The sequence below is a fragment of the Ochotona princeps genome, chromosome X (assembly GCF_030435755.1).
Source record: "Ochotona princeps isolate mOchPri1 chromosome X, mOchPri1.hap1, whole genome shotgun sequence".
Lineage (NCBI taxonomy): Eukaryota > Metazoa > Chordata > Mammalia > Lagomorpha > Ochotonidae > Ochotona > Ochotona princeps.
The window spans coordinates 73380857-73403593 of record NC_080865.1 but is presented as its reverse complement, the minus strand read 5'-3'; the positions used below and the strand labels follow the sequence as shown (position 1 = coordinate 73403593).

Here is a 22737-nt window from a genome sequence, read left to right as displayed (position 1 = left end):
AAGGGTACAAGGTCCTCCTATGGGGAGGGGGCACCAAGTGACTCATCTGTCCTTTCACCCTATACTAGTAGCACACAATGGGAGTCAAAAGGCACAAGACAGGGACAGGTGTGAGGGGCTCCATGCAAACCCAAGGCACTACCAGGAACCCAAGCCTAGTCCCCAAACAGGCCGTCAGCAGCACCATGCTCACTCACAAAGAGTAACTCTGAGAAGCCCTCAAACTCTTGGCAGATATCATCCAAGCCCCTCTGCTCACTGCCCAGCATGCCGAAGAAACCAAGCCAGGCAACAGCTCAAGATCACAGGAGACACAAAAACACAGACCGCGCCTTCCAAACAGAAGGGAGATGTGAGTTGCGCGAGTGACATCAAAACGTGGTTTACTGGCCTTACCTCCTTTCCAAAGCAGGTAGATGGGCACCACGTAGAGCATAACATGCTGAATGTAGTAGATCTCCAATTCAAAGGGGAGCTGTGGGGAGAGGAATGAGGGAAATGTTTCAGAGCCAGGAGTATTCAGGTGCAATGGATTTTTGAACTTGAACACCGCTGCTCTTCAGGACCCACATTTAACAATCCCAAGCATTTCACCAATTTAGCACTGTTCACAATTTGAGGGAAGAAAAGAACAAAATGAATATAGTTGTGACCTGGACAGTTAGTTTCCAAGGTGTATCTTTAACAGACAACATTTGAAAAACACTCTGCTAAGAAAATTTGGTTTGGTGCCTGCATTGTGGTGTACTGGGTTAAGCTACTGCTTGTGACATGGGCATCCCATATTGGAACACCTGTTTGAGTCTGATCTGCCTGTGATCCAGTTCCCTTTTAATAAATGTGGGCAATCAGTCGAAAACGGTTCAAGTGCCTGCACCCCTGCCACCCACATATCAGACCTGGAGGCATTTCCTGGCTCCTGGCTTCAGTCTTGCCCAGCCTTGGCTCTTGGGACCATTTGGTGAGAATTGAACCTTCTAATAGGTCTCTCTCCCCTCCCTATGTCTCCTGTCTTTCTCTGTCACTCTTTCAAATAAAATTTTGGAAAAAAATTTAAACAGAGAAAGTTTGGTGAGAATTTTTTAAAATGTTGCTTATAACATATCCTCTTGGAGATTCACCATATGTAGTACTGGTATATTAAAGGCTTGAGTAATCCCTGAAGAAAAGAAACATACTTGCCATTGTTTATTCAGTCTTTCCAAGTTTATTTGGTGACCATTTAAAATCTTCTATTTATTTATTATAAAGACAGTGGGAGAGAGAGAGAGAGAGAGAGAGAGAGAGAGAGAGAGAGAAAGAGAAAGAGATCTTACAACCACTGGTTCATTCCCCACATGCCCACAATAGCCAGTAATTGGCCAAGCTTGACATGAAATATATGTGGAGTAGAATTTATCATCCCCATTTCCCAGGTTGTTAAAAAAAAACTGATTGCTCAGTCTGATAGGATTTATATTTAAGAATAGAGTTATCCATTCGAAATCTGTCAGACCAGGGTTAGCCTTGTTTTTGAATAAACATGAATCAACTGGGTCAGTCTCAGCATAGCTTGTCTCAAAAATTTCCCCACTCTTCCTACACCCACTATGCCCACCCACTCCCTCCTGTTTCCTGTCTCTCTCTTAAAATGGATCCTCTGGACTACCAAAGAAGAACGTAACTGCCATCTGGCAATGGGGACTCTGCTTTAAAGTGTGGCAATGGGCAGAAAATCAAAACAGCTCTGTGGCTAACTCACCTCTAGGGAGGAAAAAAAAACTTCAGCAGAATGGCGAGAAACACAGCCTATGCTTACACAATCTCATGAGTGTGCTCTCCCTTGTACAGACACCCCCACTCACCAAGGGAAATCCAGAGAGACAAGGATACTCAGGGTAAGGTGTCGGCTGTTCTCTGCTCCCAGCAGAGCAAACACAATACCAAGACTGTGCTAATAAGGAGAAGCACCAGAGGCTCCCCCAACCTCAGAACCCAAGCCGAACTTATGCCAAGGGTTAAAGTCAAAAGGTGGCAGAGCTCTCAGAGTAGGAGCTGTGACAACCCTGGAGATGGACAGAGACCTGGGCTCTTGAAAATGCAAATCCAGACACAAGGAAAATTTCCTAGGGATCTCGATGATGCTCAAGACTTCATACTCGGAGAAATGTAAAACCCAGTGAGGGCTAGGAGGTTCTAATCATCTCTACAGACTGTGGTGGAAGTCTCTAGAAAGGTCAGGGGATCTGACGCAGGGAACCACCAGCACAAGGCAGTTATGGAGGTACAAAAGGCTTCACTGAGACCACTGAGGTAATGTGGAAAATAAGCTAGAAAGCTGAAGTCCCGGGAAAGCCATGCTTCCTGGCTCTAATCACCGCAGGTTCCTAAGGTCCTTGAATTCTTCCAAAAACTGGCCCAGAAAGCCAGGGCTGCTGTCGCACACCAGAGACAGAGAATCAGGCTAAGGGGCTGAGGTGCCTGGACCCAGCTGCGTCCCCAAGCGGTCCCCATGCCACTACCTCAGCCTCCAGGTGCTCATGACCCACCTGGACCTCACAGTACCCAGCCGTTTCTTCCTGTGTTACAGCACAGCTCGACAGCCAAGGCTCCAGATTTGTGTCCAAGGAGGCAGATACGTACCATGCTTGCCAGCAAGGACTTTGGAGCCTGTCAGATCAGTTTTCTAGATTTGACTTGGCTGCCCCAGGCCTGCAGTAAGTCACTTAACCTCATGTTTCACTTCTGGCATCAGCAAAATGAAACTATGTTATTATATAACACAAAGCGCTTGCTGCATGCCAGCAGCTACAGTCGCATTTTGTAAACGATTAATTCAAACTAATCCTCCTGACGAATGTACCATTTCATTTCAAAGATAAGAGATTGAGACACAAGAGAGATTGCTTGAACTATGGGATATGAAACTCATTCTGTGACACAACCAGGATTCAAAGCATTGTGGGAATGAGTACTTAGTCTCCCAGTTAAGACGCTCATGTCTTACATCAGAGTGCCGGGTTTGGTTCCCAGCTCCCATTCCTCATTCCAGCTTTCGCCAATGCTACCCCTGGGTGGCAGTGGTAATGGCTTTAGCACTTGGGCTCCTGCCATTAATGCGGAGAACTGGCTTGTGTTCCTCGCTCTTGGTTTTGACCTTGATTTAGCCCTGACTGTGGGCATTTGGGAAGTGAACCAGTGTAAGGGAACTATCTAATGTTTGTGTGCTTATTCTCCCCTTAATAATAAATAATTTTAAGTCAAATAATGTTATATCAAAAGTTAAGAGAGGAATATTATTATATTCTCAATTGTATAGGTGAATTACATTGAATCTGTTTTTTTTTAAATTATTATTATTAATATATTAACATAGACCAGCACAATAGCTCAACTGGGTAATTCTCCCCCTGCAAGTGCTGGGATCCCATATGGGCACTGATTCTTGTCCTAGCTGCTCCGTCTCCCATCAAGATCCCTGCTTATATCCTGGGAAACCATGAAGGATGGTCCAAAGCTGGAAGAAGCTCCTGGCTCCTGGCTTCAGATCAGCTCAGCTCTGGCTGTTGAGGTCATGAAGGGAGTGAATCAGTGAATGAAGATCTTTCTCTGTCTCTTCTCTCTGGAAATCCATCTTTCCAATTAAAATTTTTAACAAGAAAAAAATAAAGTACAACAGACAAAAAAAAAAGTTGAAAAATCCAAGCAATCCAGTTTTAAAATTTAAAGCCTCAGTCAGTATATAGTTGTCCTTTGCTATTCATGGAAAACTGATTCCACGACCCTATTCAGATGTTCAAATCTCTTATATAAAATGGCCCAGTGTTTGAATATGACCTAAGCATATCTTCTCATACTCTTTAAATCATCTCTAGGTTACTTATAATACCCAACGCAACATTAAACCCATGTAAATAGTTGCTACACTGTAGTACTTAGGGAATAATGACAAAGAAGAAAGTCTGTACACCTGCAGTACAAAATGTACTTCTTTAAATGTTTCTGAACTGTAGATGCGGACAGATTCCAAGGATGCAAACACTGAAGCCTTCCCATCACAAAAGCCCAAAACAGGGAAAAGGCTCGATGGGGTGGAGTCACTGTAATTATGTGGTAATAGTAGAATCAATAGCAGGAATGACAGCTCAGCTCCATACTGTTCGATTATCTTCACAGCCTGTCCTACACACTGCCACCCCAGTTCCACATCACACAGTGGCCACACTTGCCTTGCCACACTTGCCTTGCAATACACACTTCCCAGCTCCCAGGGCTCATGTCTGCCTTGGCCATGGACCTCAATTGGGGTAACCAAAGACTAACCACCTGAGTTTCCTAAATTGGGAAGGCTTTAAAAAGTCTAAAACTAATAGAGATGCAATCAGTAACAGGGACCAGGGAGAGGAAGTAGTCCATGAAACAGTTGTGGAAAAAGAGGGAAAGGAAGAGAAGATGAAAGCAAATAGCAGGCAGAGAAACAAATGAAGGCATGTCAAGTAATTTGTGGAAAAACAGATGAAAGGTACATTTGTTTGGGTGTACAGAACCTTTAACCCACGTACAATTTCTCATAATACACATTCTATGAGGTTTTTGAAGACACCTTGCATGCATGAATTTCAAAATTTTTCAGCAAAATAAACTTCTCTTTTAATTTCACTTGTAAAAACCTTTTCATGTTCCCTCATATTGAAGGTAAAAAAGGGAACCAAACAGAAGCAGCCAACATGCCCTTTGCCATTTCAAGGCAAATAACATTTATTAAGTACTTGCTTTATACACCTACATTATGTTAAATACTTTTTCACATATAAATCCAGGTAGTTCCTGAAATGGCCCTGCAAAGTGGGGAATAAGATCATTCTCATCTGAAAGATGACAAACCTAAAACATAGAGAAGTTAGGTAACATCCAAGCCAGCAGGCACAGGCAGGAGGATGAGGGCAAAGGGCGCTCAGCAATGCAAAATAGAAAAGGTGGTTCCTCTTTCCCGAGTCTGGGCCAAGTTCCAGGTCCTTTCTCACCACGCCTCCCCTGGGCATGCCTCTTTTCCCCTTCTTACATGCAACAGCTATGAAACGCCATAGTTGCCCCAGAAGAAATTCTGCTGGATTCTACCTTGTAGAGCTCAAACCTGGGACCCCAGTCAAATATCTATAGCCTAGTTTCTACCCTGAGACTACAGGCTGAGAGAGAGAGAGAGAGAGAGAGAGAGAGAGAGAGAGAGATCTGCATGAATGTAATTGGAAAATTGGAAATCAAAAGCAATAAAAATATATTTTTTTATAAAAATAAACAAGTCATTAATTAACTTCCTTTTCACATTCAAGTCAGCATATGCCTTAGAAACAGAGCAGTGTAATAAAGGTCTCCAGGACTCTGGAGTTTTTGAGTGCCTAAAATATTAAATGCATGGACTGCTTAAGGTGGAATGGCCAGCCTCCTTCTTTCCAGACCACAACCCTGACAGCTGTAGCACCACACTCTGCGCTGGATGCCACAGATCCTACCGTGTCCCACATGCCTACATACTTCTGTCTCTGAAAGAAGTCCAAGAGCCCCAGGTCACCTCCCAAAACGTGAACCCTAACTCCGATATGGCTCAATATATTCCCAAATCTATTCCATTACCTACCCCTGCCCATTTCAATTAAATCCTTCCACTCCACTCTCTGGAGCCCACCGAACATCACTGGCAAAATCTCTTGTCTCAGGGCTACATCCCAACTACCAAAGAGACCACGAGGAACTGGAGTGCCTTCAGAGGCCAAGAACTCTGAGGTCATCCACCCCCTTTTGGATCTACCACACGGTACGGAAGAAGCCCAAATCCTTCCTCACAGGATCCAAGGTCATCGGAATAACAGCCAGGAACCCTGAGCGGTCCGCAGAAACAGAGCAGCAAACTTGCTTCGGGACTAGGGAGAGGAGCTTCTTCTGGTCCTTACTTAGTTCCAACTTTGGATCCCCACCCTCTCTTGCAATGACCATCAGGGTCACTCCGGAGCCACCCACCCCAAAACACACACACACACACACACACACACACACACACACACACACACACACACTCTAGAATAGATAGAGAACAACAAGGAAAGCTTAGAATCAGACAGGAAATGGTCAGCATGGACTCACACATACCTTACTAGGTAGAACACAAAGATTAGTTACTCCTCACTAGTGGATGTAGGATTTCTCTGCACACCCCTCCTAAAACTGTTCTACACCTCAATTGTTGTGACAAATGCCTTGTTAGAGTTATAACCCAGTTTAGACTATCCTAAAATCTGCCAAGTTCAGCAAAATCATGCTTCAACACTATAAACTGCTAAATACTGAAATGAAAATAGACATGAGACAGCTGAATAATACCCTATAGCCATTTTAAGGTGTATAGCAGCCAGTTCTGTGTATAAACTAAAATTGAAATGTCAATGAGGAAGTCACAGGATGTGGTTAAGAACTTGCATTTTTTTAACATATTGGTTACTCAATACCATGTCAATTAATTCCATAATGTTGTAAATTGTCGTTGATGTTATGCTGTGGCTTTAAATTGATCAGGATGATATTCTGCCAGCTCTGCCTTCAGACCAGAGATGGTCTCCCCAAGAAACTGTTGAATTTACCTGGACGATATGATGCTGGACTCTATGCTTGGTATACGCTTGCAATGAAAGAATCTTGACTGAATTTGAAATGTAATACTACAACAAGGTAGAGGAATCCACCACGGGGGGGGGAGGGGGGGCGGGAGGGGTTGGGGGAATCCCAGAGCCTATGAAACTGTGTCACATAATGCAATGTAATTAATAATATATATATATATATATATGTATGTATATATATATTTATAAATCCCTTGTCTCTAGACTCATCTCTGAGTAAGTCCCCACATGGTTCTGCTTTAACACTCACTTGGCGCTCTCTGAAGATACTGCTAGCCTGCCCCTCAACCCTCTCTCCAGTGTTGAGATTGTTTCCACCTGCCACCCTTGCCTCCCTCTACCGCAAGCCAGGAGAGCCCCTCTTAGCAACTGACTGCCACTTCTAACTTGCTCTCCTCTAGATCATTCTCTTTGCCTCCTTGCTAACTACCCCCACAATCTGAATCACAAGACCTGTGGACACAACACCACTATTTCTCTACTTTGTAATCACATATGTCCTCTCAATGTATTAACACCCTCTCCCTGTCCTTGAACATGTGCCCTCTTGCCTTCCTGTTACTTCTTTCTACCAGTCCTTTGTCAAAAGCCCTTGCTACCATGTAACAATACCCCTGCCTTTCAATACCCTGCCCTGCATTCCTCTCAAGACTTTCTCTCCAAACTTACCTCTGCCCTGACTCCCATTGTTACACTCAGCATGCTCAAGCTCTGTGATACCTCCAGCTAGTTATCTAATTCACTCTCCCTCACATCCAAACTCTTAACAATTTTCTAGTTTCACTAGTACCTCCAGTCTACTGCTGCTGCCACCTTTTTCCTGTCCCTCACCAACCTTATGTCCTCACCCTGTACTCACCCAGCACTGACCTCCAATTCCACCACTCCCTCTCTACAGTCTCAACTCTCTTGACACCCTCCCCCACCTTTTCCACTTGTCTTATAAAGCCACATTCTGCTTTCTCATCCCAGGCCAAGTAAACACAGCCAGAGGAAAACAAAAACAAAAACAAAAACAAAAACCATGAAACTAACCCCTTAAGTTCATAACAGCAAACTTTAAGCAGGTCTATAATGCTCCCTTACAATTCTCTTATTCCTCCAAGGCCATTCACTCTATTCACTCCTGTACAACTGTTCTACCACCCCTCCCTCAAACCTTGCCTCAGCCTCTCTCTCAGCTAATAATACAGCTTCCTTTTTTATTGGGGGTGGGGAGTGAAGACAGCAGAACCATTAACAGAGGATGTGAACAAACTTTCCCTCCTCCCTGCACCCACTGCCAAAGCAACCATTTCTGATGCTACTATGCAGAAACCATTTGAACCATGGCTAACATTACTCCTCCCATTCACACATGACAGCTTCTCCTTTCTTGCCTACTCAAGAATATCACACAAGAAACTGTACTTTTTTCACTGGTTCACTCCCATCATTAAACAAATATGCTATGATATTCACTTTCCCCTCTAGCTACAACATCTATTTTTTCATTTTCCTTTATACTTCAAAGCAAAACTCCTAAAAACATCTGCTTCTCCTCACGGCTCTCATCTGCTCTCCTCTGCATAATCTGATCAAATGGCCACTCCCACCATTATACCAAAATTGCTCTTGTTGTCACCAACAACTTCTATGTCCATAATTCTAACTGGCAACACAAGAATGGAAGTCAGTCCATTTAGTATCTTTGTATGAATTATTTCTATTACTTTGCCTAGTTTATTAGGAAAAGACAGATATATCTTGCATCTGGTGACTCACTGATCAAATCCCAGCCATAGGGATTTTGACACAGCAATTAATCCATTGCCTGTGATGCCAGCTATCCCATGCAGGTGCTAGTTTGTGTCCCGGTTGCTCTACTTCTAATGCAGCTCGCTGTTAGTGGTCTGAGTAAACAGCAGAAGAAAGAGGGCCTAAGTGTTCATGCCCCTGCCACACGTGTGGGATACCTGGAAGAAGAACCTGTTTCCTGGTTTCAGCCTGGCCCAACACTGGCTGTTGTGGCCATTTGAGGAGTGAAGCAGCAGATAGAAGATCTCCCTCTTTATGTGTAACTATTGAACATAAATAATGCAATTTATTTTTTTAAATGTTTATGACAAGCCAAGGTTTGGCCAGGCCAAATTCAGAGCCTGGAACTTAATTGGAACTTAATCTGAGCCATCACCAGTAACTCCCAGGGTTTTAGCAGGCAGCTGAAATTGGAAGTAGAGCAGCAATAGAACCCAAGCACTTTTATATGGGATGGAGACATCCCAAATAAGAGTTACTTGGGCCCGGCGCAATTGTATAGTGGTGAAAGTCCTCACCTTGCGCAGGCCGGGATCTCATATGGGTACCAGTTCTAATCCCGGCAGCTCCACTTCCCATCCAGCTCCCTGCTTGTGGCCTGGGAAAGCAGTTGAGGACAGCCCAATACATTGGGACCCTGCACCCGCATGGGAGACCCGGAAGAGCTCCTGGCTCCTGGCTTCGGATTGGCTCAGCTCCAGCCTTTGCAGCCGCTTGGGGCGTGAACCATCGGAAGAAAGATCTTCCTCTCTGTCTCCTCCTCTCTGTATATCCGCCTTTCCAATAAAAATAAAATAAAATCTTAAAAAAAAAAAGACTTACTGTGCTAAACATTTGGCCCTCTGTATAAATTTTAAATAGCTGCCCCTAATTTTGCTCAGACTCATCCCAATGTGAGACTGTTAGGCAGATCTTGGGCCTAGTTACTCATTCCCTTGTGAAGGTAACAACCTGTACAGCTAGATCTGCAACTGCCGGTCAGTTTCCAGGCCCACCTTCTATGACCTACGAGCTGCACTGGATGCACTTGATCCCTCCCTTACATTTAAAACACTCACTGTGCTGAGCTTGGGGATATTTTTTTCTCTCTCTTTTTGTTCTTTCCTTATTCCATTTTCAATCCCTTTTGCTGAATCTTTATTCTCTCACCTCTAGATATTAAGGTCCCCAGAATCACCTGTTTGGTTATCTACTCTTACTTAACTGAGTAATCTTTCCATGTTGCTGGATCCAGATATCATCTATGCACAGATGACTCCTAACAGATTTCTAGCATGGAGTTAAAGCTGCTATGACTGAAATTCTGGTTATGACTTATTTGCTAAGCAACTTTGGGCAAACCACTTAATCGTATTGAGTCTCAGTTGGCCTTTCTGTAAAAGAGAAATGAAACTAGAATCTACTTCTTCACATTATGGTGCTATAATAGGTGTAGAGTCCCTGGTATAGTGTTGCTACATAATATGTTAACAAGCTGGTATAAGAATTATCCTCCTCCTTAACATGAATCCAGTCACTAAGCAGTAAAGCTATAATTTCAATCCCAGCCAGCAAACCTTGATGCAAGGACCCTCTGATTTAAAGATTGGAGTTTCATTTTATCATTCTGCCTTAGCAAAAGCCTCTGTGTGATATAGACTTAACCTGCCCCAGGTCGTAAATCACACACTTTAGCAGATGGTTACCTCACTAGCTATAGGTTCCCAGCTCAGTCCTTCTTGGACCCACCTCCGGGTTACTGTTTTCCCCAGGGCAAATCTTTCTCAAAGAAATATCAATACTGCATCCCTTTTCTCATCCATGGAATTCCTCAATCTCATCTAATGAACAAAAAAAATGCTTAGTGAGGCACTGCTGGCTGGAAGAAAATGTACTTGATTCTTGGAGGAAAAATACAGGGCAGCATTATGGACCTGCCAAATTACTTGGACTTATCACCGCTGCTTCCCATGGTCTGCACTGACAGGAAACTAGAGTCAGGAGCTAAAACTGGAATTGTACCAGGTACGCTAATATGTAAGTGTCCTGATCAGTGGCCTAGATCCTGGGCCAAATGTCTATGCTTGTCTTCTTTTTCATAACACTGTATTATATGAATCCTTAACCAAGAGGATATGTTAAGTCATTAATGATGCATAGTGCTATGTTTTCTAGTTTTTAAAAACTTCTTACATGTTCAAAGTATCTGAGTATGTTAAGAAAATTACAAGTGAAGCGGGATTCATAGACTCTCCCCATCCTTCAATACCAAACTTGTTGGTTTCATTGTGCACCTTAACTTGTATTCCCCTCATTCCTGGAATGGACAGGTTCTAACAGCCCTACCAGGTACATGGTACTCCTTTTATTCTATCTGAAATACAGAGATAGAAACAGGGAGCAAATGATAAAGGGGTATACTGGCCTATTGGTCTTTTCTTTTGGAGCCCTAACCTCCTCAAGTCTACTTTTGACTTCCTCCCTGGTGCTCAGACTACTAGAGAGAGCAGAGGAACAAGGCTTTGATTGCCAGGTGGCTGATCTCAGCCAGCTTCCAATGTCAAGCAAAATATTTTGAGCTCATAAAAGATAGTTTGCTTTGGTGGTGCAGCTTCTAGACAGTGTAATTCCTGGTAGAAAAGATACAGCAGAAGCCAATACTGTAGTGCAGTCAGTAAAGCCTCTGTTTGTAGTGCTGACATCGCTTATGAGTGTCAGTTCAAGATCTGGCTGCCCCATGTGTGGTCCAACTCCCTTCTTTTCTGCCTGGGAAAACAGCAGAGGATGGCTCAAGTGCTTGGTCTCCTGCATCCACGTGGGAGATCTGAAAAAAGCTCCTGGCTCCTAGCTTTGGATCTGGCCAACTCTAGCCACTGCAGCCATTTGGGGTGTGAACCAGCATATGGAAGATCTCTAACTCTGCCTTTCGTGTAGACAAATGAATCTTAACAAAAATGAAAAGATATAGCAGCCCAGAACTTCCTGTTTCATTGAGACAAACCCATTGAAACTTACTGCATGACAATTTCAGTTTGTCTACCACTAGATATTGTGCAAGGTCACACGTACCTGTTGGTTTCAACCAAGTTGAAAATGAAATGTCTTGGCTCCTCTTCTTCAAACCTCTAATGCACATAGGAGCTGCTGCCTATCCTGCTTGGAAATTATAAAGTGCCAATCTTATACAGTACAGCTGGTATGAAAGTCATTTCTGAAAAGGCAAAAAGGGACATTCTGGTGTTTGGACCAGCTGATGAGGAGGGGGATGGTGGTGGTGATAGCATCTAAGATTTGACTGATGCTAGGGGATATGTCATTTTCTGAGTTTTAAAGATGATGACAATGATGATGAAGATAATGATGTTTATAATGCCTAATACTTATAGACTCTATTGGGCTGACCTGTGTTCCCCAAGATTTGAACCTGTGTCCTCCAAGAATCAAGCACATTTTCTTCCAGCCAGCAGTGCCTCACTAAGCATTTTTTTGTTCATTAGATGAGATTAAGGAATTCCATGGATGAGAATAGGGATGCAGTATTGATATTCCTTTGAAGTCCTAACCCCTTAAGGCATCCGAATATGACTGATTCTGGCTATAAAGAAGCAATCAGAGTAAAATGAGTCATAGAAGTAAGCCCTAATCCAATATGACCAAGTGTCCTTGGAGGAAAATGAACTTAGGACAAAGTCACAGATGAGAACAGCTGGCGATGGCAGGGGTAGCTCTGGGCTGGGCGGCCTGGGTGACAACAGCACTGGGTGCAACCCTCAAGCTGCCCTGCAGAGCGCTCTGGGAACTTGAGGTTAAGGATTTGCAGGGAGATTGGGGAATTGCACAGGTGAGAGAGAGCAATGACCTACGGATTAATGGCCAAGTGAGTAATTACTGCTGAGGGACAACCCTGGAAAAAGCCACCATAAATGTGAGTAAGGAATGACTCCAGAAGGACTCCCAATGAGAAGTCCACTGTACTTGCAGGTAAGCGAGAGGACTGAAACCTGGTGGTTTGAAGGAGAGAGACCGGAAGACCTTTATGGGTCAGACTGATGCTCCAGCCCACATGGGAGACCTGAGCTGCGCTTGTTAACATGGAAAATTGCTGATCACCACATACCAGCCCACACAAAAGCTAGGGCTGGGGGCTGTCAGGCAGAACTAGGCCCCAGTACATGACGGTGAATGTTGGAACAGTGGATGGGTCACATTATGCTGGGTCATGTCACCAACCAGCACACAAGAGAACCAGGTCCAATGATAGATTCTGCAGAGGATATGTGGGCCTAACTCTGTGGAAACACAAGTCCCACTAGTGAGCTTAAGAGTTGGGGATGATCAGGGACTGAGCTAGGCATGACCATGGAATCTGCCAACATTCACGGGTACTGAGGCTGGGAAGAGGCTGGGCAGGTACAGGCTGCAGCACCCATATGTGCACCCTAAAACAGGGTGTGGGGTGGTCTGGGTCGCATCATCCACCAAGTCATACAAAGGCTTGGATAGAGGGGGCAGGCTGTGCCGGGCGGGGGCCAGGCACCTGCTGGCATTTGTGAGATCTGGGTGTGGGAGTGAGCCAAGTGGGGGAACCTGGGCAACTCCCCCATTGGGCCACAGTTCCACTGGTGAGCAAATGGTTCGGGCCTGGGTATTGAGCAGGCTGGGCAAAGTAACTCTATCCATTGGCAAGTATATGAGCTGATTTTGGAAGGGGGCAGACCAGGCAGGGCCAAGCAGATCTTAGCCCACTGACAAGTGCAGAAACCAGGTTGGAGTGCAGATCATTTTGGGCTAGGCTACCACACCTGCCAGTTTGCAAGAGCCAGTGATGGGAGCAGACTGAGCAGGTCCAGGTTGCAGCACTCATCAGCAAGAGTTGGGACAAGGTCTGGCTGGGTCGGGTCAGGCAACAGCATCCAAAGACAAAGGCCAAGACAGGTGAGGGGCTATGCCAAGCTGGGTGAGAGTAACCACTGGCACTTGCAAGATCTATGGCTGGGAACAGGCCTGGTTACGGAGCTAAGGGGACATCCTGGCTAGGTTGTGGTTCACACTGGTAAGCGTGAGGATCGGAGTGCAGTTTTGGTCTGGTCTGGACAGGGCTGCTGTCTCCTTTGGCATGGGTGTGGACTGGGTCTGGGATGTGCAAGATTAGGCTAGACTCCAGCACCCACTGGAACTTGTGAGACCAGGATGGGCTGGGTGAGGTCTCTGCTCCTGCTGAGCCATATGTGAGCTGTGTCTGGGTGTGAACCAGGCTTGGTTGGGCTGTAACACCCAAGAATAAGAACCAGAAAGGGTAAGGGCCAGTCAGGAAAGGCCACTGTTCCTGCTAGAACGGAAGGTAGACTAAGTAGGCCTGACCCATGGACCCACTGATGTGTGTGAGTTCTGGTATTGGGAGAGGTTCTGATGGAGGAGCTTAGCAACTTCTCTGTTGGGACACAGTCACTGCAGGGCAGCACAAGAATCATGATAGGGAGCAGCCCAGACCAGATCAGGTAATGGTACTCACCAGCATAGATTTGACTCAGGTCAGGGACAAACCAGGTTGGGCCAGCTCATATCACCCGTTGGTGAATCTGAGCACCAGAATACTGTGTGGGTCAGGCAGGGTTGGGCTGCAATACCAGCCAGTTTACATTAGGATCAGGACTGGGGGCTGTCTGGGCTAGGCTGTAGCCCCCACCAGTGTGAGATGCAACTGAGGGCAGCACCAGGATGGACCAGACTACAATACCCACTGGCAAATGCTGAGGAGAGGCGAGCCATGCCAGAATGGGCCACGGCACTCAACCAGCACACGTGAGACCCAGAGGTAGGAAGTGAACACGTTAGGGGGGCTGCATGGGGCTCCCCTGCTGGATCACTATTCCCACTGTTGAGTGTGAGAGCTGGGACTGGGGGAAGATTAGGTTGGGCAGGACTACAACATCTGCTGGCCTCATGTGAGCTGGATCAGAAAAACCAGGCTGGGTTGACTGTTCCTGCTGGTGCATGCACAAGCAGAGCGGGTATGAGTTAGTTGGGCTTTGCTACAGCATTAGCTGGCAGATGCTGGCACAGGTGGGGGCGGAGCTAATTCTGTCAAATTAAACTGCAAAACTACCTGGAGAATGGTTCTGATCCAGGAGTGGGAGTAGGCCCATTAGGGAAACAGCGGGCACCTCCCTTTCAGGTTGCCACCCCAACTAGTGAACTTGATAACCAGGACTGGGGCAGGCATGTCTAGACAGAGAGTGGCACCCCACAGCATGTATGTGGGCTGGATAGTGAGGCTGGTTGAGTTGAACTAGTCATCAATGCCCATTGATATGCACGATAGTTGAATAGGATGTGGGACAGCCTGGACCAGTCTCTGTACATATTGATAAGCATGGGAACCAGGGCAGGGTTCAAGCTTGGTGAGGGGTGATTGTGGGTCACCCCAAGCAGGCTGCAGCTCCCACCAGCTTACATGGCCAAGTATGTGGTGGGTGGGACCAGGCTGGGCTGCAACACCTATTGGCTTGTATAGAGAACAGGGCTGGAGACAGAACTGACTGAACAACCACAACTACCAGCGCGTACATAAGCTGTCTGGGGTGACAGACTGTGCCAGACCCTGTACTGGCAAACACACATAAGAATAAGATCTGGGATCACCTCAGATGAGGTTTCTTTGGGGATCCCCCAGTTGAACCACTGGACTCAGAACTCCAACCATAGAAAAAATTGCAGGGTCCATGGTCCAACCATGAAATGCTTGTGTCACAGCCAGGCCTCTTCAGTGGCTTAGATGAAACAGTGGACAGCATGGCCAGTTGCACATGGAGGATACAATACGTAAGAACCTGCAGAGGACACCTGGTACCATCAAAAGAGAATGGAGGACAGACAAATTAATCAACTAGCCCAGCCAAATGTTGGCAGTGAAAATCTAGGCAAACGGAGATTCTAAGGTGGACTACGTCAGCCAGTGGATTCTGGAGAGTTCATCGTGTTTGGAGTGATGAGATCAGCAACAATTCAGAACTGCTGAACTGCCAAAACCACTTGAACAATGCCCATGGAGCATGCCCCACATCGGGGACCCTGGGATGGGTGGGAAGCTGGGGGTAGCTTCTCCCTTTATCTCCCCGTTTCCTCCAGATACAAGAAGGAAAAAAGAGAATGTGGGGATAATGGTCTTACCCACTTTCCTCTAACCCTTGACCCTTTGCATCCTAATCAACTATGTAAAGATCATAAAAAAAATTCAGAAAAAAACGGTCAATCTCAGAAGTAACCAACTCTGATCTTACACTTCTAGCTTCCTTAATTACATATGCTTGTGAAGCCTCCTCAGTGTGTGATATTTGTTATGGTAACCCTGGGAAACTAGCGCACTGGCCAGCCATATACTGTGAGCCAGGCCCTGTTCTTAACATGGATAAGCATCAGCTCCTTCTATCTTTATATCAACTGTATGAGGTAACTCTTGCTATTATATTTTCCACAATTTTAAGATAAGGAAGCTGAGGCACAGGGAGCCTTTTTTCATAATAGCGAAGTACTAGAAATGACCAAATATTCATCCCACGAAGACAGGAAAACATATAGTATAGATACATAGCAGAATGTTACACCTCGGTGAAAATAGAACTACAGTTACACATGAGAGGAGGAGCAAATCATACAAACACAGCACTGCATAGAACAAGGAATGTCTCCAAAGATGACAAACAATATAATACATTCAAATGACAAAGTACAGCTAAAACTGAAAAAAAATTTGCTTAGAAATATGTATCTATGAGACTAGATCCACAGCTATACAGATATACCCATGAACATAAACCACAGAGTGGCAAAACCACATATAAAAAGAGCAAAAAGGAGGGTGGGCATTGAGTGCAATTGTTAAAACATTGCTTGGGATACTCACATCCCTTTTTGGGGTGCTTGGGTATCAATCTCAGCTCTGCTCCCAATTCCAGCTTCCTGACAATGTGTTCCCCTTTAGAAGCAACAGGTGATGACTCTAAAAGTTGAGTTTCTGTCACCCATGTGGGAGTCCCAGATTGAATTCTGGGCTCTTGGCTTTAATTTGGCTGTGGGCATTTTGGGAATAAACCAGTGGATAAAAGTTTGTTCTCTGTCTCTACCTCCATTTCAAATAAAAATAAATAAATGGATATTTGAAACAGAAAACTAAAATCATTAAATAGAACAAAATAAAAGCAATCAAAACTCAGGCTAATGCTTTTCTCAGGGGAAAAGAGGCAGGGAGCAACATGGGGGGAAATAGATTTGCAGATGTCAGTCATTATCAATGTAGGTAGTTCTTCTGCGGGATTCCCAGTTGTTTAGAACAAAGGAATGTGCAAATAAATAAAATGAAATCAGGTCATACATGGAGCAGTGGTGGAATGCTATAAGACAATAATCTGATTAGCCTGATAATTTATGCTCAAGATTCATTTTAAGAAAGAACAAGGATAGTACTTCAATCAAATAACTTGTCCTTGATCTCAAGGCTTAGTAAATTGCAAAGCCAGGATTTGAACCCATAGAACCTGACTCAAGAACACATAATCTTAACCACTGTTGTTTGTTTTACATACTTGTTGGGGAAAACAAAAAAATCAGGTCCCACCATTAAATCTGAAAGCTTTTTCCCTATCCAACTACTATGACACAGGTACTACCTAGCCAGCCTCTGAACTCACAAAATCCAGATTTACCAGTTATTCAAACTGAGCCAAAAGTCGAATTTCATGTGGAAGAAGAGAAGCTTTGAGTACACAAGAAAGTACTTCAGGACTACAAAATCCTGTCCTGAACATGCTATTTGGCCTTTTTTACTCAAGGAGAGAAAGCAAATATTTGTTCAACTCTCTCCACAGAACTCGGAGGAAAGGCTAACTTGACATGGTTCAAAAGGCCTCCAGAGGAAGCAGGGCAGCTGCAAGTCAAAAGACAATTGGCTTGTGTGTGGAGACCAAACGGTGCCTGCTGACTGACTTACCCAAGGCTGCTCTTCCTGCTTAGCTGGTGTGATAGGTGATGCAAAGAAGGCCTTTTGCACATGCAGCATGAAGGCATCATTCTCCTTCAGTTTTTGGTCACAGAGTTCATCCAATTAAAGCTATGTAAGATGGGAGGTATGAGATGCAAGGTACTAAACTCCCAGTTCTTCATAAGCCCAGGCAGTCTTAGGTACCTTCCATTCATATATTTTTTAAAGATTTTTTTTAAAATTTTGAAAGAGTTACACAAAGAGAAAGAGAGACAGAGATCTTCTATTTGCTCATTCATTACTCCCCAGATGACTGCAATGGCCTGCACAGAGGCAGGACACAGCCAGCAGCCAGGAGCTTAATCTAGGTCTTCCACATGCATAGCAGGGTGCCAAATATTTGGGCCACCTTCTGCTGGTTTTCCCAGGGCAATTCGTTAGTACTGGAGTTGAATCAGAAGTACAGCAACCCGGACACAATGAACACCCATATGCTGGTGTTGTTACAGGCGACAGCAATACTTACTAAAGCCACAATGCCTGCTGGCCCTCCCCATCCATATTTTAATACCTTCCATAAACTTGAGCATCTGATATGAAGGTCAACGTCACACTAGCAATAAAGACCAGGACAAAATCCTCTGAGATATGGCTCTTGGCCCAGTCACAACAGCTCAAGGGCACCCAGTCTGCCCCTTTCCACACATCAGCTAAATAATGAGGCTGGTTAATCTTCTACTCCCTGGAGGCCAATGCTCTTTTAAAGGCATCCATCCAGTGGGCCAGGCAGTCATTTGGGAGGAAGGGCTCTATGCCCTGCTACCTCCAACAAACTCATCCTGGTAACCGTATGACCTCTGCCATAAGCTAGACCCACAAATTCCTAAGTCAAAGTAAAGCAAAAGTCATCTACCCCCCTGAGGTAATCAAAGATAGATGGAACTTGGCCACCTCCTTACATGACTAGACTCTGTTCCTCTTGGTCTTTCTACTTTACCCATTTCACTTCTGCGTTATGTTTTCATTTGCTCTTTCCCAGAATCCAAGCCTGCTCCCAAATTCTCTATCAGCATGGAAGCAATGGAAACTTGTACCTGCAGCAGTTCCTAACTAGCCCAACACAGGGAAGATGTGCTGAAATCTTTTCATTACAGATATTTTAGAGAAAGATCCTTCTTTGGACCTACTGGAATACAGCCCAGAAATTTCCATTTTAATAAAGCTCCCCAAGAAAAGTAGCATGCAGGGTTGCTCAACTCAAGCTTGAAGAAATACTCTATTTGGGCAGGCTCCAAATCTCTTAAGTGGCAGGTGTGAAAATTCTCAGAATGTTTTCACATAACAATGGCAAGCAGCTCTCAGGAAAATGTATTGATAAAGATCATGATATAATGAGTGTTCAAAACAGCAAACATAATGATAATAATAATAGTAATTAATAGTGCCTGGCACATAGCATTTCTCTTCCAGGCACTGTCCTAAGTACTTAATAAGTATTAACTCATCCTTCCAATGACTCTATAACATAGGTCTTGTAATTCCCTTTTTACACTTAAGGAAATTGAGGCACAGTAAGGTCAACTGGCCCAAGGTTACTTACATAGCCAGAATGTAAATCAGGTAGTCTGACTCCAAAGGATGTGTTCTTAACCAGTGACCCACACTACCTTGATGTTTGCTGAAGCCCTTTTGGTACACAGGAAACTCTGACTTTGAAACCTGATTTACAAATGACCCAATACATGATCACTTGAAGCCCAGCATGTGAGCCTAGACCTGGAATTTTCTATATTGCCATAGGAACTGATCAACACTGTAATCTACCTCTACGACTTACAAGACACCAATTCATTCATTTATTCATGTAACAAATAGGAATGAAGTGGCAACTATTACGGACAAGAAAATATAAATGGCCCCTGCCTTTATGTGCCTAATTCTTTTTTTTTAATGTGCCTAATTCTTACTTGTCTCATTCTAAAAGTGGTGGTTTCTAGGGTTTAGAAGGGCAGAGAAATTAAAATACAATTTAAATCCATGTTCCAAGGGTTCACAGACACCATCATTAAGATCTTGTTAACTTCATGATACCACATAGAAGAATATTAGAGATGCAGTATATATTCATCAACTTATTTAGAAACATTTCAATGGAGCACAATCAGTGAAGAGAATTATAACATACTCCTCTCTGTTCCTGGAAGTAAGGATATATCCATGAAAGGGTGAGAAAGCAAGACCCAAACATTCATTTCTGGTAAGTGTGAGTATCCAAAGTCCTGGAACAAGAGTTGAAAATGCTTTGGCATATCAATCAACCTTCATATATATATATATATATATATATATATATATATATATATATATATATATACATATATATATATATATATATATATATATATGGAATTTTCTGGCCAAAGCCTAAATGAAGCTGGGAATGCAAGAAGTAATTGGAGTACTGTGCCATTTTTGTTGTCACCAAAAGTTGCTTTGCTAAGTCAGCTTAACTTGAGCTTCAATTTTTCATATCCTAGTAGGGCACAGGAAATGGGAGACAAAGGCTAAGGTTTCCCAAAGGGTCTAACCCAAGCTACTAGTCTAGTCTTGTGGCTCAGTTGGTTAAACCACCAATTGCCCCCACATCCCACATCAGAGTACCTAGAATTAACTCCTGCTTATGTTTTCACTTCAGCTTCCTGCTAATGCTCCAAGAGGTAGGCAGATGATGGCACCAGTACTTGAGTTCCTGCCACTTATGTGAGAGACACAGATAGAATCCCTGATCCCTGGTTTAAACAAACCCCAGCTTTGGCTATTGCAAGCATTCAAGGAACAAAAGATATCTTCCCCACTCCAATTCTGAATAAATAAATATAGATTTTTCTTAATGCTACATTTCAGAGTCTGACATTGTAACATATCAGGTTAAGCTGCCATCCATGATACCAGCATCCTACACAAGCACTGGTTTGTGTCCCTATTGCTGTATTTCTGATGGAGCTCCCTGATAATGTGAACTGGTAGAGCAGATAAAGATGGCCTAAGCCCTTGGGCTCCTGCATCCACATCTGAGACACAGATGAAGCTGCTTGCACCTGGCTTCAGACCAGCCCATATGCAGCTATCACAGCCATTTGGGGAGTTAACCAGCAGATTGCAGGTCTCTTGATCTCTATACCTCTCTCTCTCTCTCTCACTGTGATTCTTTCAAATAAATAAATCTTTCCAAAAAAATGAAGAAGTAGAGGAACCAAGATCAGTGGAGTATTACTAAAGGGGTGTACTTCTGGTAATGGTAACAAAAAATAAATGAGCAAGAACAGTGTTAACCATGTATGCTTGCTTCGGCAGCACACATACTAAAATTGGAAGAGAAGTGATAAACATATAAGTAAACAGAATTGAAATTTAATAATTTTTCATATTATTGTTTAAGAAAAGCAAAAAGAATACAGAATGAAACTATATGCCACACAAGTATAGAAGTTCCTTAACTTCTATAGTGGATTAACTGCTATGAAATCTGCATATTAAAGAGTGGTTACTCCACTACTCAACAAAATATACTTAAGATCTTTAAAAAAACATGGAAAACAATGCTCTCTTTTGATTTTCCTTGAAATATTCCATTTTCTGATGGGTATATCTCCATTTTCTAATAGGTATGTAAATCTAAAAATGAATTGAAATGTCCATCAACTGACAAATATTACATATAACCTAGTACGATTAATAAACAAAACCAAATGAAGTGTTAACATGCCACAACACTGATGTTCCTTGAAGCCATTATAAGTCAAAGAAGCCAGAGAAAAAAGAAAAATATTATAAAATTCCATTTCCACAAAATGTGATCAATATAAAACAAATGAGACCAGCTGTTGATTGAGGCTATGAGGACTTGTAGAAAGATACAGAAAGGACAACTACAGATTTCTTTAAGTACTGACAAAAGCTCTCTTAAATTGGTTGTGGTGATGGTTACATAATGTTGTTGAGTATATTAAAAAGCATTCAATTGCATATTTGAATGTGTGAATTTTGTTACCTGAAATGTATCTCAATAAAGCCATTGTCAGCAAAAATGATACAGTTTCCTTGTATTGTTTTGGGGGATACTGACTGACTCTATCTAGATTGACAAGGATATTGATTACTCTAGATTTGCATACATGCATATGCTAAAATTGATATGCTATTCATTAAAATAGTAACAACTCTAAGAGTATGTAATTCTACAAAGGCGAGGTGGTGGATTGTGGAATGAGAACAAAATGCCCAGTAAGGAGGCTGGGGGGGGGGGGGCGGAGCTAGAAGGAAGATAAAAGTACAAAACACTTACAACCTATACCAAAATGTGTTAGTTTAAATTATGGATGTGCTGAGAATGCTAGATTTTTGAATGAATAAACTCAAGTCCTACCCAACTTCCTAGATTATTATGGTCCATAGAAAATATCTCTCTTCTAAGGCTTGGGACCTCCATGCACACACCATCTTATCAAAGAGCTCAAATGAGCTGAGACCTATGTGTCTTTGGCTCTCTTTTTTTCTTAGGGATTTATTTGAAAGGCAAAATTACAGCGAAAGGAGGAAAGAGAGAGCAAGAGATAGAAGGAAAGACAGAAAGAGAGATCTGCCCTACTCTGGTTTATTCCCTAAATGACTGCAACAGCCGGAGCTAGGCTAGTCAGAAGTCAGGGGTCTCTTCCTGGTCTCCCATGTGGGTATAGGGACCCCAGCATTTGGGCCATCCTCCACTGTTTTCCCAGACCATTAGTAGGGAACTGGATTGAAAGTGGAGCAGCTGGAACTCGAACCAGCACCTACATGGGATGATGGCACCACAACCAGAGGTTTAATTTGCCACACCACAGTGCTGACCCCATATTTTTTAAGATTTATGTACTTTTATTGGAAAGTCAAATATAGAGAGGAAGAGAAAGAAAGATCTTCCATCCAATGATTCACTCCCAAAGTGGCCACAATGACCAGAACTGAGCTGATCTGAAGCCAGGAGCCAGAAGCTTCTTCCAGGTCTCCCGTGCGGGTGCACAGTCCCAAGGCTTTGGACCATGCTAAAATGCTTTCCCAGGCCACAAGCAGGGAGCTAGATGGGAAGTGGGGCTGCTAGGATTAGAACCAGCACCCATATGGGATTGCAGTGCATTCAAGGTGAGAATTTTGGCCACTAGGCCCTACTGCAACAGGCCCCCATATTTTTAGTTTTAAACAGAACAAACAGCAATTCTGTTGCTGAGAGGTCATTTTAAACTCGGTACTCAGGCACTTCAATTATTAAGAGTGAAGTAGAAGGGATTGGTGCAATGA

The 22737-nt window shown here is 43.6% G+C and overlaps 1 protein-coding gene across 4 annotated transcripts in view; it reads right to left on the bottom strand.

The window, feature by feature from the left end:
* TMEM164 (transmembrane protein 164) overlaps positions 1-22737 on the bottom strand; it is a 163477-nt gene that overhangs the window by 31503 nt on the left and 109237 nt on the right. For all 4 annotated transcript variants that reach the window (XM_058659113.1, XM_058659115.1, XM_004590184.4 and 1 more), the window contains one exon: positions 397-475. In XM_058659113.1, the coding sequence (XP_058515096.1) occupies positions 397-475 (79 nt within the window). The remainder of the gene's footprint in view (positions 1-396; positions 476-22737) is intronic.